General features: G+C 42.8%; 2 protein-coding genes across 5 annotated transcripts in view; one reads left to right on the plus strand and one right to left on the minus strand.

The window, feature by feature from the left end:
- The window catches only part of tacc1 (transforming, acidic coiled-coil containing protein 1), a 41835-nt gene that overhangs the window by 11051 nt on the left and 12273 nt on the right, over window positions 1-18511 (minus strand). For 3 of the 4 annotated variants that reach the window (XM_030729946.1, XM_030729947.1, XM_030729945.1), the window contains one exon: window positions 451-557. Coding sequence is in view for 2 of the 4 variants with exons in the window: in XM_030729945.1 (XP_030585805.1) it covers window positions 451-557 (107 nt within the window). In the remaining 2 variants the exon portion in view is untranslated. Of the gene's footprint in view, window positions 1-450; window positions 558-1888; window positions 2581-18511 lie in introns of those variants that run through there. The other variant, XM_030729944.1, reaches the window with a different exon arrangement.
- Window positions 12228-18460, plus strand: aggf1 (angiogenic factor with G patch and FHA domains 1). Its single transcript, XM_030729948.1, has 16 exons — window positions 12228-12309; window positions 12395-12459; window positions 12633-12832; window positions 13291-13390; window positions 13493-13671; window positions 13756-13887; window positions 13997-14194; window positions 14882-15320; window positions 16029-16137; window positions 16376-16427; window positions 16552-16653; window positions 16732-16897; window positions 17036-17115; window positions 17213-17340; window positions 17426-17525; window positions 17628-18460. The coding sequence occupies exons 3-16, from the start codon at window positions 12641-12643 to the stop codon at window positions 17874-17876; spliced, it is 2226 nt and encodes a 741-aa protein (XP_030585808.1). The 5' UTR covers window positions 12228-12309; window positions 12395-12459; window positions 12633-12640; the 3' UTR covers window positions 17877-18460.

The following is an 18511-nucleotide window of genomic DNA, read 5'->3' on the forward strand; positions in this document are numbered from 1 at the left end:
GTCTGGATACTTAATATGTAATAAATTCTTGCTGAAAGCTGAAATTTAGTAGGAAAGAACATTCCTGAAAATGTCAGACAGCATATGTATCCAATTATTCTGGCATTGGTGATCTTGACACGTGACATGAATAGTTCAGACGTAATCGATCACACGTGCCCAAATGATCCTTTCAGCAATAGAAATCATTATTTTCTTGACATACTCTGGACACATTTTCCCATTTTGTTGACTATGAAGATAAACACACGAGACGCCTAAACATTTAGTGAAACATCAAACGACTCCTGTTTCCATAGCAACCTTGAAGATACTGCCTGTGCACTCGAACATGCACTTCTTCTTATATGCTGAATATTGTGGAGCCACACTGAGGCATTACAGTTACAGTGCTTACAACTTGGACAGTGTGTCAGCATCACATCATCACATTTCTGTTGTGGGCCACACCTGTTTTGTCTGCATCGGTGTTGTTCTCCAGCTCTCCCGGGATGGTCGGAGGGGCGCGGACAGGAGTTGCTGCCTCAGGAGTGTCAAAATGACCCTCTGAGTCAGAGCTGTGGTAGTCAGGGAGAGATACGAGTGAGAGAGAGAGAAAGACCAAAAACTTCCCAAGAATTCAAAACATGAGAAAGGAGGAAAGAAGCGGTTGTATTACAAATACAGAGAACAGGAGACAGAAACTACTGCTGCTAAATATCAAAGGGATGAATAGAAACAGAATTTATAGGCATAGATAAACAGAACTGCACTGCAGTAGATGCAAAATCAGTGACAAAGCAGGTATCTTGCAATATATCACAGTGTTTCTGATCTAAGGCAGTGTTTCCCAACCACTTAGGTCTGGGACCATCTGAACTATGATTTTTAACAACCTAATCAGCTCAAGAGTGGTGGTCTCTTCTTGTGCTGCTATGATTGAATATTTTTAGAGGCCCGAAGAGGTAAAACTACAACTTCTTGCAAACCTCCTGGTGGTAGCATCACCGCCAGGGGGTTGATAGTACTACAGAATACAGTGGTATGCTTTCAATATTGATTTAGAGGATACTGGGTATTAAAACAACAACAACAAAAATCTAATATAAACTCTTATTTTATTGTCCGATGTGCCAGTTTCCCTGTTTTTGTCCTCTGGTGTCGTGCCTTGGCAAGACTCAGTATTGTCTGAAGTAGTGAAGAAGCAATAGTGAAACACAGATAAAGTAAAAGATATATAGAGGAAGAGGAAGTGCAAGTAAGCCACCCCACTATTTCCTGTTACACTGTTAGAACCATAAGATATGAGACTAACGTACAGGCTGTAAATGGTGCATTAAGAACTGAATAAAATGATTTGTGATTTTATAGCACTGGATCATTCAGTTAGATCTAGTAAAGACTGTTAACCATAAGATAGTAAACATGGATTTTGGCATTTGATAACTTGATACTTTGTGACAGGATACTGGTGCAGTATCTAATCAGGTGTCTGAGAGTGGAAGTAGTTGTGAATGTACTTGGAACAATGGAAAACAATGTTTTCAAAGCAGACATGAAAAGCAGGTACATGCGGTCCTGATGCCTTGAGAATGTGTCATGTTTTTATCTCAGCAATGATTACCTCACTGACTGCGGTGTGAGAGTGTGCGTTCTTGTACAGATATGAAAATTTGCCAGTGAGGCTCAGAAAAACATTCAGTCACACCACAAACGTGTGCGCGCTGCATGGCAACGCAGCATGCAAAATACAAAATGACACCAATAAATTTTCTCCTCCTCACTTCCCTCAGTCCATTTCATCAAACCTTCAAACAGAGATTCCTCAACCTGACAGGCAGACACACAGGTAAATAAAAACGTGTGAGTCACCCTGTCTGTAGTCTCGGGGCTCAAGCACAACACTTGCCTGCAGCCTTGAGATCTCTCTTCCTCCTCTTCCTCTTCTCTCTCTCCATGTTGCTCCCTCTCCTCGCTGTCCTCCTGCCCCTCTTCATCCTCCTCACCCTCTCCCCCACGCACCGCCGTCCATGTCCATTTAGCCCATGACACTGGCGAGAGCCAAGACATCACTCCTTATTCCACAGGGTTCTTTGACCCTCTTTGCTCTCACTGATAGCCAAGGCTTGACTGATCCTTTTCTGGTTCTTCCTCAGATTTCCACCCTACCAACAGCTCTCACATCTTTCTATAGAGCTTCTGCCCTCTCACAGTTTTCTGTTTCCCATGAAAGGAACTAGACATTTTCAAAGTGCCCTATTTGTATATCACTAATCTCAAAATTATAAAGACTTGAGCTGCTTTCTCTGTCCTTCTTATTCTTTTTTCCAGTCACGCTCTCTCTCTCTCCCTCTCCCTCTGTCTCTGTGGCAGAATACCTCAGCTCTGATCAGCTGGTTTCTCAAATGCTGTGCTCACACTCTACTCTCCTCAACCCCCCTACAAACTCTCCCCTCCACCTCGGAACAGCTCACCGACAGAACGTGCAGCGGGGGAAGGCAGTGAGCTCTCAGCTCAAAGAATGAATGCAGCTTCTTTTTTTGTCTCTACATGACTTCCCCGTGGTTGAAGAATGGTACGTCCCTGTCAGACCGCTCTTCCACTCTGAAGCAGAAGGAGGGAGTCACAAAACACACACAGAGGGAGGAGGAGGAAGTGGAGGTAGAGGAGGAGCAGAACGGTTGGGGCTCCACATTTTATAGTCCAGAGAGAGGTTAGGAATGTGGGGCTGGATCTTAAAGCCCCTCCACCCCCACTCCTTTGCAGACTGTTTAACAGTTAACTGTTTCTCCCATCCAGTGGCAGGCAGGCATGCATGACGAGGAGAACCAGTTCTGCCTTTCTGTTGGAAAGCCCCAGGAGATCTACCTGGCTGGATTCAATTTGTCTGAGATAGCAGTTCAGACCCTGAACTGGCAGGAAACCAGGATCTTCAGCGCAGTCAGTACTGGGTGGCAAAAAAACCCATTGTAGGAGCTTACACAGGAGAAAATTACATCTTAAATGACTCAACACAGCAATAAAATGTTCTCCTAAATGCAACTAAAAAAAGTCTTTGACTACGTATCCATACAGACCAAGAAAAACCTTACAAGCTAATATCAATCTTATAGAAGAACCCAAAGTAACTTCCTGCTGCCACAATCGCTGCTTCAAAGGTGGTTTTTATTTAAATGCAAAACAGCAGCTGAACTAATTAGGGCCCGAGCACGAACTGTGCGAAGGCCCTATTGTAATTGCTTCGTTTATTATTAGGGCCCGAGCACGAACTGTGCGAAGGCCCTATTGTAATTGCTTCGTTTATTATTTTTATTATTATTTTTATTATTATTATTTTTATTATTATTCAGGCAAATGAATTGGCTTTTTGGGGGCTTTATCATATTCAAAAACTCATGAAACTTTGCACATGCGTCACACCTGGTGAAAATTTAAGTATTTTAATGGGCTCGGGCAAGGGCGCGCCCAAATGGCTCGCTAGCGCCCCCTAAACTGGAGCCCCACCGCTGTGTTTCACGTACATGAATGAAACTTCATACACATGTATATCATGTCCAGGCGCACAAAAAATCCTCTTGGAGCCATGCCCTAAACCCAACAGGAAGTCCGCCATTTTGAATTAATTATGCAAATTTGGCGATTTGCAGACCTCACACTTTTTCTAATAACTCAGAGGTTTTAGACGTTATCATCTTCATATTTGGTTTGTCTAACCTACACCCCCAGGGGAATCTAAATCTCGAAAATGGTGAGTTTTTGCCAAGGGGGAGGGGTCCTTATGCCCCTTTGAACTTTGATCATTCGCCATGAAATTTTGATTGCCTCTCATTCATACCTACATGATCCAATGTGCATCAAACTTCTCCAGTAGGATGAGGGTGCCCCCCTGAACACATACATATGACAATATTTAATATCAGTCGCAGCGCCACCTAGTGGGAACAGGAAATGTCATATTTTACACTTGGAGGTCCAGCTCCAAGGTGGTTTAGCAGAACCATCTCAAATTTCACCTGGAAAGCCTTAAGAACTTGGACTTACTGTGTTTTCAAAACTGTGAGTTTTTGACAAAAGGGCGTGACCCTTATGGGACGGCAAAGTTCGATGATTCGCCATGAACACAAAAATGGCTGTAACTCAAAGCCAACTTGCCCAATCTGGCTCAAACTTCAGTGGTGTGATAAGCATGCTGCCCTGAACACATTCATATGCATAAAGTCCATAAACGTTAGAGCGCCGCCTAGTGGCAGCTCGGAATATCTTAAAATAGCATGTTTTTTGAGTAGCCCCGGAGCTGCGTTTTATCTACATCTATGAAAATGTACATGCTCATGTAACATACTAAGACGTACAAAAAAGTCTCTTGGACCCATACCCTAAACCCTACAGGAAGTCGGCCATCTTCAATTGAAGGTGTCAATTTTTGCGATTTCCACGCCTGCTATTTGAACGAACTTGTCCTAGGGCATTTCACCCAGTGACACCAAATTGGCTCCAGATCATCTACACAAGTAGCCCATCAAAAGTTATTCAGGGTTTTGTAGAATATTGAACGGTGTTGCCATGGCAACCCTCTGAATTTGGACTTTTTTCAATTTCAAATTCACAGACATTCTAAACATCAGCCCCTGGGCTGTGCTTTCTCTATGTACCTGAAAATGTGCCTGCTGATGTAAAATGCTAACATCTACAAAAAAGTCTCTTGGACCGATAGCCGAAACACAACAGGAAGTCAGCCACGTTCACTTTAAAGTGTCATTTTTGCAGCATTTTTCGCCTTTTCCAGGCCTTTTTGCCTCAACTCCTCCTAGGGCATTTGACCCAGTGAGACCAAAATGGCTCCAGATCATCCACACAAGTAGCCCATCAAAAGATATTCATGGTTTTGTAGAATATTGAACGGTGTTGCCGTAGCAACCCTCTGAATTTGGACTTTTTTTCCATTTCACGCCCAGATAGGTTCTAAACATCAGCCCCAGGGCAGTGCTTGGTCTGTGTACCTGAAATCGTGCATGCTGAAGTAACATCCTAACACGTACAAAAAAGTCTCTTGGACCGATAGCCGAAATCCAACAGGAAGCCTGACATGTTCTAATTAAGGTGTCATTTTTGCAGCATTTGTCACATTTTTCAGGCCTGCTATTTGAATCATCTTCTACTACAGCTTTTCATCCAGTCACACCAAAATGGCTCCAGATCATCTACACAAGTAGCCCATCAAAAGATATTCATGGTTTTGTAGAATATTGAACGGTGTTGCCGTAGCAACCCTCTAAATGTGGGATTTTACTCATATACCACAGTGCACCAAATTGTTACATCTCTGACATACATTGTCCGATCTGCCTCAAACTTCACAGGCTTGATGGGAGGGTAAGGGAGACCGGACACACCCCTCTATCAGCTTTGTTTCACACTCATAACGCCACCTAGTGGCAACAGGAAATCAGTAGGACACTGATACTCATCATCCTATGGTCATTACAGTTTCATTGATGGCTGCAGGCATTACATAGAGCATTGTGACATATTAATTAGTGGGCACTCACCGATGCCACCTAGTGGAAGCGGGAGACGATCGACGCGAAGTACGGCTAGCCTGCTGAGCCGTCAGCAGCCGGGTGAGCCAGCTACTCTCTCGTCTGCGAGAACCTCCGAGCGCGGTTCGGCTGGAGCGTGCCACGGGTCGACGCGCGGCTTGGCTGGAGCGCGCCAGGGGTCGACGCGCGCCGGGTGCGAGGGCCCGCTCATCGCCGCTTGCGGCTTTAATTATTATTATTATTTTTTTTTTTTTTTTTTTTTTTTTTTTTTTTTTTTTTTTTATTATTCAGGCAAATGAATTGGCTTTTTGGGGGCTTTATCATATTCAAAAACTCATGAAACTTGGCACATGCGTCACACCTGGTGAAAATTTAAGTATTTTAATGGGCTCGGGCAAGGGCGCGCCCAAATGGCTCGCTAGCGCCCCCTAAACTGGAGCCCCACCGCTGTGTTTCACGTACATGAATGAAACTTCATACACATATATATCATGTCCAGGCGCACAAAAAATCCTCTTGGAGCCATGCCCTAAACCCAACAGGAAGTCCGCCATTTTGAATTAATTATGCAAATTTGGCGATTTGCAGCCCTCACACTTTTTCTAATAACTCAGAGGTTTTAGACGTTATCATCTTCATATTTGGTTTGTCTAACCTACACCCCCAGGGGAATCTAAATCTCGAAAATGGTGAGTTTTCGCCAAGGGGGAGGGGTCCTTATGCCCCTTTGAACTTTGATCATTCGCCATGAAATTTTGATTGCCTCTCATTCATACCTACATGATCCAATGTGCATCAAACTTCTCCAGTAGGATAAGGGTGCCCCCCTGAATACATACATATGACAATATTTAATATCAGTCGCAGCGCCACCTAGTGGGAACAGGAAATGTCATATTTTACACTTGGAGGTCCAGCTCCAAGGTGGTTTAGCAGAACCATCTCAAATTTCACCTGGAAAGCCTTAAGAACTTGGACTTACTGTGTTTTCAAAACTGTGAGTTTTTGACAAAAGGGCGTGACCCTTATGGGACGGCAAAGTTCGATGATTCGCCATGAACACAAAAATGGCTGTAACTCAAAGCCCACTTGCCCAATCTGGCTCAAACTTCAGTGGTGTGATAAGCATGCTGCCCTGAACACACTCATATGCATAAAGTCCATAAACGTTAGAGCGCCGCCTAGTGGCAGCTCGGAATATCTTAAAATAGCATGTTTTTTGAGTAGCCCCGGAGCTACGTTTTATCTACATGTATGAAAATGTACAGGCTCATGTAACATCCTAAGACGTACAAAAAAGTCTCTTGGACCCATACCCCAAACCCTACAGGAAGTCGGCCATCTTCAATTGAAGGTGTCAATTTTTGCGATTTCCACGCCTGCTATTTGAACGAACTCGTCCTAGGGCATTTCACCCACTGACACCAAATTGGCTCCAGATCATCTACACAAGTAGCCCATCAAATATTGTGGAAATCTTTAAAAAATATTAAACGGCCTTGTCACACCAGGCCATTAAATTTGGCCTTTGTTTTTCTCCCTCACCACCAAAATTGTTTGTGCACTTGTTCGCACATGCTTTGTCTGATCAGGCTGAAAATTTAATCACTCATGTACACACCCAGGCTGAATCCATAACTACAGATTCAAGACTGTAGGCGCAATAGCGCCCCCTACAGAAGCAAATGAAAATTTGTATGACCGTCCACAGAATTAGTTTTGCTCTGAAATACATGAAATATCTTTCACCATTCCTTACAAAATCCTCATCTATTTGATAAGCCTCCTGCCCTGAACACATTGATATGCATAAAGTCCATAAACGTTAGAGCGCCCCCTACTGGCAGCTTTAAATATCATAATATACCATGTTTTTTAGCTAGCCCCTGAGTTACATTTTATCTACAGCTCTGAAATTTTGCACACTCATGTAACATCCTAAGACATACAAAAAAGTCTCTTGCAGCCATACTCCAAACCCTACAGGAAGTCCAGCATCTTCAATTGAAAGTGTCAATTTTTGCCATTTTCAGGCCTGCTATTTGAATGAACTCCTCCTAGGGCATTTCACCCAGTGAGACCAAATTGGCTCCACATCATCTAGACAAACAGCCCATCAAAAAAGTCAATCAGACCCATGCCCTATTTTGCATGCTGGAGCCGTGACCACACCCCCAAATATTCCATTGCGTCTATGCCGAGAGCAAAAGATACCTTTTCCTATAAAAGAATTCAACTTTCTAGAGACCCATCACGATCACAAAACCTCCGAGTGCGGCACGGGTCGACGAGCGCCACAGGTCGACGCGCGCGGAGTGCGAGGGCCCGATATCACCGCTTGCGGTTTTAATTTATTCTGTTTTTCTTAAAATGATGAGAAAATTCAACAATCTGTCAACTATGTCAGTCCCAAATTTACTTTTACGCAAGCAATAGATCATCTGGAGAATAGTTTAAATTGATCTAATTGGTTCTAGATGTAGGAGAAATCCAGAAACATTCACTCTGATGTTTTTAAAGCAGAACAAAGCTCACACAGCTCCACAGCCACCATAAATTAGTTGTCTAATTTGCAGATGTGTAAGTTACTGAAAACATCTGTAAATTAATATGTGACGTCAAAAATTTTTTAAAAAAAGAAAAAGAAAAAGGAAAAACACTCAAGTACACATAGAGTACAGAGGGCTGTATAACTGGCTAATAAGAAGCATGCAGCAGTTTTTGCAGTGGTGCCTTAATTTTTCCTTTTTTCTGCATTTCTTCATCCACCTGTTGCAACACCTTCTTTTGTTCCCTCTGACAGACAGAGAGCATGATAATGCATCCTACCTCTAAAGCCTTGTGATAGTAAAGTGCCAGAAAGTTCAGGGCTCGGTTTGTCTGTGGAGAGGCTAAACTCCTCCCAAATTCCCATCGAGGAGCAAATACACACATGTGCTTCAGTCAGGCTCAAAGTTTCCACATTTGACCAGAAAGGGTGGAGTTTTCTAACCCTCTTATTTACAGTCTGATTCTGGTAAAGGTTGTGGCTGGAGTGAGGACGAAACTATTCCGACCCGCTGAGACATCATCTCAGAAGCACGAAGAACAAGTTGTGCCTTTATTTTGGAGCTGGTTTCTGTTTTGCCCATGAAATGATTGTTTTTGAAAGACAAGCCCTGCCGTGGCTCAGGTTTATTAGAAAAGCAGATTAGCATTTTCCCACAAAGTATATGAGTTGTAATCCTTGTCAATAATCAACTGACCAGCACTTACATCATGTTTGCTTGATAGAAAAAGCGGTGTGCTTCACTGCATAAGTGGAAGTCTGTATATTATCATGTTATGTAATTAGCTCTTTCCACTTGGTGTGAGGGGTTACTGAAGATGCATGAAAGCCAATCATAAGCATGTAATATAAGTAAGGGTGTGTATTACTTCCCCTATTAAAAAATATACATATACAACCAGAACTACCCGTTGCAAACTTTTCAAAAAAGCCAGTTAAGAACATTGAACTGAATACCAGCATCTTCTGTTTGCCTTTTTCCAAACTGTAGAACCTTGTGGACTGGCGCTTTTCTTACCTAAAAATGGCATCAATAAACATCAGCATGAGGCAGCTCTGTGTGTGTGTGTGTGTGTGTGTGTGTGTGTGTGTGTGTGTGTGTGTGTGTGTGTGTGTGTGTGTGTGTGTGTGTGTGTCTCCAGATAAAAGACCACCCCATACTTAACGGCTGCTACCACCACCACCACCACAGACCCGAGAGCTCCAGCCAAGGAGTCTGAAGCACCACCAGAATCCAAAAACAACTCCAAAGAGGTCAGATTTCAAACACAGCACGAGGTAGCCAAAAGACATTTTTAAGAAAACAGAAAGTCACCAACAGTAGACAGAAAAACGATCTGGCCTCTCCTACAGTTGTGATGTTTGTTCTAAGCTGACATGTTAACTGAAATTTCTGACATTCCTTCTTCAAATCTGACTAATTGCACATCTGTGTTTTGTCTCCGTGTCAGTGTGACTCAACGTGCTGTAACAAATATTGGAAATAACGCGGACATCAAACGTACAAGTTGCATTCACTCTCTGTAAACAGTCATCACTTTAACCCCTTAACTGGCAAGGGCCCGGTGACGGGCCGTTTGTAGTCCCTTTTATATGGCAGGCTAGACCCTCCCATTTTTATTGACACGTTATTCGGCCAATCATGTAACTGGCTGCACCAAATCACCTGACAAAGCTACGTGACGCCCTCTGAGTATTATTGGCTCTGGGAAACCCATTTCTTAACATGATTGGCCGAATGAGGTGTCAGTCAAAATGGGCGGGTCTAGCCTGCCATATAAATGCACTTCATTCGGCCCGCGGACCAGACGCAGCCGATTAATAGGCTATGAAATGGGTTGTTCAGAGCCAATAATAACCAGAGGGTGTTATGTAGTTGTTTCAGGTGATTTTATTTGCTGCCAGTTAAGGGGTTAAATACTCTGTCACCATAAATAGAGTAGGAGACAATTGAGGAGCCATGCGATTATATAACCGTGGAGCCTAAAATAAGTGCAGACACACAAAGAGATGGCCTGGTCTTGGCAAGCCGCGGCAAACTAACTGAATGTTCCCGGAAATTAATTAATGCAAAAAGAATAGGGCAGAAAAGGCAAAGGAAGAAGAGCCGACGAGGAGCAGAAGGAGGAAGGAAGCGAATAAGCATGTGACCATAAGAATACAGTAGTTATGTGTGTGTTTGAGGAACAGAAAAGGGAGAGGAAGAACCTGCAAATAACAAACAAATAACCCACGCTAGCACAGTGAGGTTCTTACTTCTGCCTCGCGAGGAAAACTAACATGTCAGGCCTCTAACAGCAGATGGGTGACATGTTTGCAGTAATGTGACATGGGCATTTCATCAGAAATCTGCAAAAACTGCTCAGAGCTACAAGATATGACCGCATTCTTCCATAGATGAGTGTAAGCATCTTTTCCAATCACAAAACTACTGTAAGTGCCACACCACGCCTCAGTCATATGCTCCTCTGAGCTGGCAGATTGCAGAATCAGTGTACTGCATAGTCATCTAGTGGTCAAAGAGCATAGCAACACCCAGACAAACTTTACTTACAGCAGAAATTTTCATCAGTTTAAGGACCTAACAAAAATCATACACTGTGCTAAAATGGCTATATGACACGCATGTGTAGAGAACAGTTTCAATTCAAAGTCAAAAGGCTCACTATTGCTCAGAGGGGATTTTTTTGAGTATTTTTTTCCTGACATGCACCAACTGCTCATCAGACTGTTATGACTGGTTTGCTGATGCACCTTGCTGTGAAAAAGTATTTGCCCCCTTTCCTGATTTCTTAGTTTTTTCTGCATATTTGTCACACTTGCATGTTTTGTCCTGTTGCATAACCCAAATGAGCTTGAGCTTCAGGGCATGAACTGATGGCTGGACATTCTCATTCAGGATTTTCTGGTAGAGAGAAGAATTTATGGTTCCATCAATTACAGCAAGTCATCCAGGTCCTGAAGCAGTAACGCAGCCCCAGACCACCATGGTCTGATGTTCTTTTTATGAAATGCTGTGTTAGTTTTATGTCAGATGTAACGGGACTCAAACCTTCCAAAAAGTTCAACCTTTGTCTCGTCAGCCCACAGAAGGTTTTCCCAAAGATCTTGAGGATCAAAAAGATGTTTTTTGACAAATGTGAGATGAGCCTTTGTGTTCTTTTTGGTCAGCTGTGGTTTTCTTCTTGGAACTCTCCCATGGATGATTATTTTCTTCCAGTCTCTTTCTTATCGTTGAATCATGAACTCTGAACTTAACTGAGCAAAGTGAGGCGTTCTGGTGTTCTGGGTTCTTTTATGACCACCTGGATGAGTCGTAAATGTACTCTTGGAGTCATTTTGGTTGACCGGTCGCTCCTGGGAAGGTTCATCACAGTTCCTACTGGAATATGTCTCTCACTGTGGTTCACTGGCGTCTCAAGCCTTAGGAATGGCTTGATAGATGTTAATAACTTCTCATCTGTTCTTGAGGTTCTTTAGATTGTGGCATGATCTGTTGCTTTTTGAGGTCTTTTAGCCTACTTTACTTTGTCAGACAGCAGGTCTGGGAGTAACCAGGTCTGGGTGTGGCTGGTGAAATTGAACTCATCTTTCCAATAAATGAGGTTAATCCCAGTTAAATCACGATTTAACACAGGGCCAAGTAGGTTTGGATAGCCTTCCCATTATAAATGAAATCATCATTTAAAAACTGCATTTTGTTTTAACATTTAAATGTGACAAATATGCAAAGAAAGGAGAAAATAAATTACACTTTTGACTGAGAAGAAGTCTCTTAAATTCCAGTACATTCATGCAAAAACCTAGAAAAACCCAAAGCATAGTATTCCAAACTGATCAACCATATGTATGCTTATTATGATCGTTATTGCTTGTAATTCAGAAATAGCAATAGCAATAATTTTCTGAACCTCCTGGTAGGGCCAGCATTTTGCAGCTGGGTTTTGTGTAAAATTGATCTAAAACAGCCATTTAAATGAAAGGGTGTCATCTAAAAACAAAGCAAAAACTCGTGAAAAAAGAAAATATAGTCAAGACAAAAAAGTAAAATATTCGTTTTGCTATTAGTTTTTAGTTTTAATTATGAACATGGTTCGCCGTTAGGTGGCGGTAGAGTTCCTCGTGATGCGGGAATGCGGTCCACCACACCTAAAGAAGACGTGCTTCCGTCGTGACGTATTAGTTAGTAGTAAATGGCGGTCGTGAACAGGCCGGACTATAAACATTTCAACGGTTCTAACTGTAACTGTCTAATTATCATCAAAACATGTACTCGGCTGTATCGCACATGCTGGATAGTTACAAGGTATTTATTTTCAATTTTCAGGTTGGCTCATGTGCCGTGCTGACAGGAGGTTTACAGCTGAAAGGACCAAGAAAGCGACACAAACGGTAAGAAGAAGAGCTGTAACGGAGCGGTGCTCAGTTCGCTTATACATGGATGCTTTTTACATGACTTCATATACACCGTGTGCCACATATAGAGTGATTCATATTCCAGTATCTTTGCTAATTGCCGGCCTCTGGCTGCTTTAGTGACCGCTAACTGCGTTTTCCGTTTTTAGGTTAACAAATGGAGAACGAAGACAGCCACGAAGAAAAGGAAGCGGAGCCTGAAGTGGCCGAGCTCAGGCTCAGAGTTGAGTCTTTGAAACAGGAGCTCAGAGAGTGCAGAGCCGAGCTGGCCAAGTTACAGAAGCAGCTGAGCCACTCCGAAAGACTGCAGCGGAGCACAGAAAGCTATAACGAAGACCTGAGGAAACAGGTCAGCTCTAGTTACGTTTGTTCTGAGCTGTTATAAGTTTTTGAGTCAATTGTGAGCCACTGTGAGGTTTAATAGTGTATAATGGGCCTCTTCATTGCACACATGCGCCTCATATTTCCCTATGCTGCTATGTGTTGTAACAGTTCAGTCATACATTGCAGCATTACCCCCAGGAAATTATGCAGAAGTAGCGAGCCTCCCTGATCCTAACCGATCTGGAGAATGCACCTCTGCTCATTTCCTTTAAAGGTTTGAGATTTATTTAACAAAAGGGCCAGGATTATTTTTTTAATATAAATTGTTTCATTTATTTTTCTGCATTATGGTAAGGGTCTGTTATGCATTAAACCCTGAAATAAAGTAAGTTTGGATTTGTGAATTGTTACAAAATATATAAGTCCTTTAGAGATTTTTGAATGTCTGCCCACTGAATTTGATCTAAATGTGTATTGATTCAGGTCGACCAGCTGAGTGCAGCGATTCATGAACGGAAGAAGAAAGAGAAAGACAGAGTTGACAATGAAACTCAAACAGAAGAATACGTATGGACAGAAACCGGTGTGTGACTTTCACGCATACATGAGTTAAATGGGCTGATTAAATCACTTAGTTAAAAAAAAAAAAAAAAAAAAACTAAAAATGTTTAATATTCCTTTCCAGATTATTACAATTACTACTACGGAGGTTACGGTCTGAACCCTGAGGGAGCAGACACTCAGGAAACCCAGAACACAGAAACAGCTGATTGTAATGAGGTAGCAGAGATTTCAGCAACAAATGAAGCAGCAGCTGCAGACGTGTTAGTTCAGCCAGACATCGGTTCAGCAGTCACAGCAGAGGTATGTGTATCTATAATTTACTTATAAATGTAATTATAAATTTGCGTTTACATTATTACACAAATATAAAACTGTGTGTTTCAGGGGAGTGATGGAGGCTCTATAGCAGATATGTTGAGGGCCACTGCTGAGGAGGCTATGACACAGACTGGGTTTGTGTTTGATGAGACTTCTGGGATGTATTATGACCACAGCACGGGGTTCTACTATGACTCGGTTTGTGAGCACTCAAGTTTGCAGTAGAAATAATGTTAGCGGGAATTTAGTTTTAGGCACATTTGTGATAGTCTTTTGATTTTTAGATATGTTTTTTTCTCTCCATCAGGCCAGTCAGTTGTACTACGATGCGAACTCTGGCATTTACTACTACTACGATGCAGAGAGTGGACGATACCAGTTTCATTCCAGGATTGAGGTTCCCGCTGCGCAGACTAGTGCAGAGCCGTACCAGGAAACCAATAACACTGATAAGAAAGGCAGAAAGTTCAAGAAAGGAGTCAAGAAAGCATCACAGGATGATAGGGTATGTAATACTGAGAGATTTTTATTGGTGCATACTTTAAAACTGTTAAATTTTGTGACTGACAGCTGGCTTTTGATCTTGCAGTTTCCCCTTAAAATCCAAATTTTTTTTTTTGGTTGGTCTCAGTCTTCAAATACCCTTTTTTTGTATTAATGTGAGGCTAGTTAACTGAAAGACTATTCTCTAACCTAGGTGCAAGATGTGACTAACTCTTTGGCTAAAATGAAGATTTCCTCTTACTGGAAAACTGCTTCCTACAGAGGTATACCTTTTTAAATACTAATTTGCAAAAAATTGAAAAGTATGTCTCTCTTTTTTTTTTTTTTCCTCTTTCAAATCTGATTCTCATTTTACACAGCACCTTGAGAATATTTAAAGGAGGCATGGTGAGTCAAACACTGGCCCCGGTGTCTGTGTTGCTAGCGTTCAATCCTGTTGTGTGAGATACAGCTCATGAAGTGTTAAGTCAAAAAGTGAAAATTAAACCTCAAAGGATGCAAAGATTTGGTCGCCAAAGCTCTGTCTGAACACTTTGCTGTTATGCCTCATTTAACGTAAAAGTCTTTAGTGTATCCTCTTAGAAGACTGAGACCATCTATTAGATTTCTTTGTGCCAAAAGATTGGGGATCCACAAAGTCCGGCTGTCACTGGGGATTGTAGTTTCACTGCTTACTGTGTAATGGCAGGAAATGAAAGGGGATGACATAAAGCTGGAAGAAGAGACCGACCGGGTCGAACGGCAAACAACTAAGAGGAAGGCAGAATCACGGAAACTGAAACGAAGGTCTCGCAGTCCAGACGCGGCTCCACGGAGAAAAGACTCAGCCAAATGTCAAGAAGAGAGCGGCAAATATCCATCAAAGAAGAAGAAGCAGAAAAACGGCTCGCACCGTGACAATAAGGGGGATTCGAGGAAGAAAAGGAAAAAGTCAAAGTCAGAAAAGCATAAAAAGAAAAAGAATGCCACTCGGAGCGACGAATCTGAGGGGAACAGTGAACCAGAAGAGGGTGAGATCACAGAGTCAGAGAGGGAAGAATGGGAGTCTACCCCATCATACTCGCCACCCTCGAGCTCAGCCTCAAGGGAAAGTCCAGAATCAGAAATGGACACGCAGAGCCAAGAAGGTGAGAGGGAAAGATTATCTGAATTAGACTTGTGTGGCATTTACCGTATTTTCCGGACTATAGAGCGCACCATACTATAAGCCGCACCTACAAATTTTTTGGAAAAAACTGGAAACGTACATATATAAGCCGCACCGGGCTATAAGCCGCTGGTATCTCCGCCGCTCTCGGTTTTCCACAATTACTCGGCACTCAGCAGAGGGGGACAGACAACCCCAAATTTGAGTTATAACAAGTCAATTCACCATTGATTCGTTCACGCCGAGCTTACGTGCAGCGGCTCTATTTCCCTCCTGTAGTGCCAGGTCGATAGCCCTCAACTTAAAAGCGGCATCATAGGAAGTTCTTTTTGTGGTTTCCATGATGAGGGAGTTTGAAAAAAATCTCTTTTGTGCCTGCTGCTAGCACTTGTTGGCGCTTTCTTCTTTGATTTCCAACTTTGACGTCCCATGATTCATATCCTGCTAAAGAGCCCCCTGGTGGTTAAAGAAAAATCCACAGAAACGCCGCACCGGGCTATAAGCCGCATGGTTCAAAACGTGGGAAAAAAGTAGCGGCTTATAGTCCGAAAAATACGGTACACAGTTTGTGTTATCTGAAGCAGGTTGGATTGCTGGACCTCATTTGTTTGGTAACTGTAGCTGTCAATTTTCAGTCATATTTTCATGAATATGAATATGTAGGAATTTTTTTTTTTTTTTCTTACAGTCAAAGACATCTGGCCTCCCTGTGTAAGAGTGACTGTGGTCAGGTCTCCAGTGCTGCAGGTGGGCACTCTGTTCATCATCACAGCCGACTCTCCAGCGACCATTGGCAGGTCAGTGGAGTTGTTTTCTGTTTCTTGGTGATTTCATGCCAGCAGAAGTGCATTTTGTTCACACATTGCCACAGTGGGATATTGTAGTGCTGAATTAAATGGTTTGCATGGTTTTAAGAAGAAATGGAAAAAGACACCTCCCTGTGAGGCTATGAGTAGTCAGTAAAAAGACGATGAATTGAACTCGCTGTCATATAACAGCCAAATGAAGACAACATGCTGTCTTTTGTGTTTGCAGAGAGAAAGATATGAACCACGCAATCCGAATACCAGAAATGGGAGTCAGCAAGGTACTTCTCCTCCTCCTTTCCTGCAGGGATCAAAATTACTCTGATTATTGTTTTGTTTTTGTTTTTTTTTGTCATGCAGGGTTATGTGATCTTTCTAAATGCCAATATGTGTGTTTGGTTCCAGTTCCACACAGAGGTGTATTTTGACCAGGAGCAGCAGAGCTACATGCTGGTGGACCAGGGAAGCCAGAATGGAACAGTGATCAATGGCAACCGCATCTTACAGGTGAGCAGTTTGTCTCAGTTTAAGTAAAAGAAAAACTCAACTTTGCAGATATTTTGTCAATGAAACTTTCATCTGCAGCCCAAAACCAAATCTGAGCCACATGCACTGATGCACGGAGATGAAGTGAAGATGGGAGAGACTGTGCTGTCTTTCCATATCCATTCAGGGAATGATACCTGTGATGGCTGCGAGCCTGGTCAGGTGATGGCTCACCTCAGCAAGCACAGGAGAGAAGAGAACACTGGTGAGCTACTTAAACGCATCCACAGAAAGAATGAGCTCACCTTGAACGTTCAAATTCACAGCATGGATGCACACTGTTTGAGCTAGACCCATCAAACTTCACACACTTGTACACTGACTTTACTGTTGTTTTCCAAAGGTCCTGTCCTTACCAAAGAGGATAAAGAGTCACTGCGACAGAAAGAGCTGAAGCAGATGAAGGCTAAATATGGCCTGCAAGTGAGTGTCAGCCTTGGTGCAGCTTGTAGTGATAAGTTTGAACCCCCTTCTTCTTCTTCTTCTTCTTGTCACTCATTTCTGTGCTTTCTGTAAACAGAGCGGTGACTATGAGGAGACCAAAGCCCTGAAGAACCCTAAATATAAGGACCGAGCAGAATCTCGAAGGCAAACAGTGGGCAGTGAGGGTGATTTCCAACGAGATGATGCACCAGCTTCCGTTCATGAGTAAGTTTGGTCTTGTTGTAGTTGCCATTGAGGGGAAATGTTAGATTGAATTGTTGATCATGCACTGTGTCTGCTCTCTTAAAAGGGAGATCAGTGAAGTGAATAAAGGACGGAAGATGCTGGAAAAGATGGGTTGGAAGAAAGGAGAGGGACTGGGTAAAATGGGAACAGGGATGAAAGACCCGGTAAGAAGATCTGTTGATTCTTCTGGTGGAAGTTCTGCTTTGTTTCGGTGTGAAGCAGCAAAATGATTCGATTGTCTTCCTTTTCGGTTCCTGTCTTTACAGATCGAACTAAAAATCAGGAAGTCCCAGTCGGGGTTGGGAGCAGCTGCAGCCATGTCGCTGGACGATGTGTCTTTGACCAAATCAAAGTCCCAAAAGAACTGGGAGAAGGCGCGTGAGAGGTTCGCTGATTCCTGCCAGCCTGACATGCTCTTGCCCAAAACCCAGAAGAACAGTTCACCCAAAACCTGGGTCAGATCAGAAGAGACAGAGACCACAGAGACCAGCTCTGAAACAGGCGGCCAAAGTTAGTAGTGAGAAGAAAATTTGCACAATTTGGATTTAGAATCGGTGGGGATTTAATCTGGATGGACAAAGGAGGACTTGTCACACTCAGCTGTCAGGACTGCTGCAGCCAGCGGAGTCTGACCTGATTTTTACCCCTTTTCTTAAAAGAACAGACTATGCCATCATTATTTTTGTCACTGTAAAAAAAACCCACTATCAACCTGTTGAGTGCTGTGCAGTAACAGAATATGTAAAGTCACTTGCAGTGGTTAGGTAACTTGTCTTTCCTCTTATTTAGTAAAACCGACAATAAGAGCTGCTGCAGAATTGAACTGCAGTGTTGCCTACACACACACACACACACACACACACACACACACACACACACACAAACGGCAGAGGTGCCACTGCCTGCTCGCACAAACCAGGACACGAATCACCTCAAGCAAATATTGACACAGTGAAGCAATATTTCTCACATTGAGATCTTTTCCTTGCGACGACAGCTGAGGATCTGCTCAGACAAAACAGCTGATCATGTTAAACCAGCCACGACTGCTCTGCATTACTGCCCCCCCCCCCCCTCCTTTTAAAAAAATAAAAACATTAAAATTCTGAGTGAACTATACTTATCTGTGCTGTTTGATTCACTTTATGAC

This window comes from Archocentrus centrarchus, chromosome 5 (assembly GCF_007364275.1).
Source record: "Archocentrus centrarchus isolate MPI-CPG fArcCen1 chromosome 5, fArcCen1, whole genome shotgun sequence".
Taxonomy (NCBI): domain Eukaryota; kingdom Metazoa; phylum Chordata; class Actinopteri; order Cichliformes; family Cichlidae; genus Archocentrus; species Archocentrus centrarchus.

Excerpts from the sequence above, each read along its gene's own strand:
- aggf1 (XM_030729948.1), top strand. The coding sequence starts at position 12,641 with ATGGAGAACGAAGACAGCCACGAAGAAAAGGAAGCGGAGCCTGAAGTG. Across the intron at positions 13,391-13,492 it reads ATACGTATGGACAGAAACCG|ATTATTACAATTACTACTAC; the intron begins GTGTGTGACTTT and ends ATTCCTTTCCAG. Across the intron at positions 17,341-17,425 it reads GCACCAGCTTCCGTTCATGA|GGAGATCAGTGAAGTGAATA; the intron begins GTAAGTTTGGTC and ends CTCTCTTAAAAG.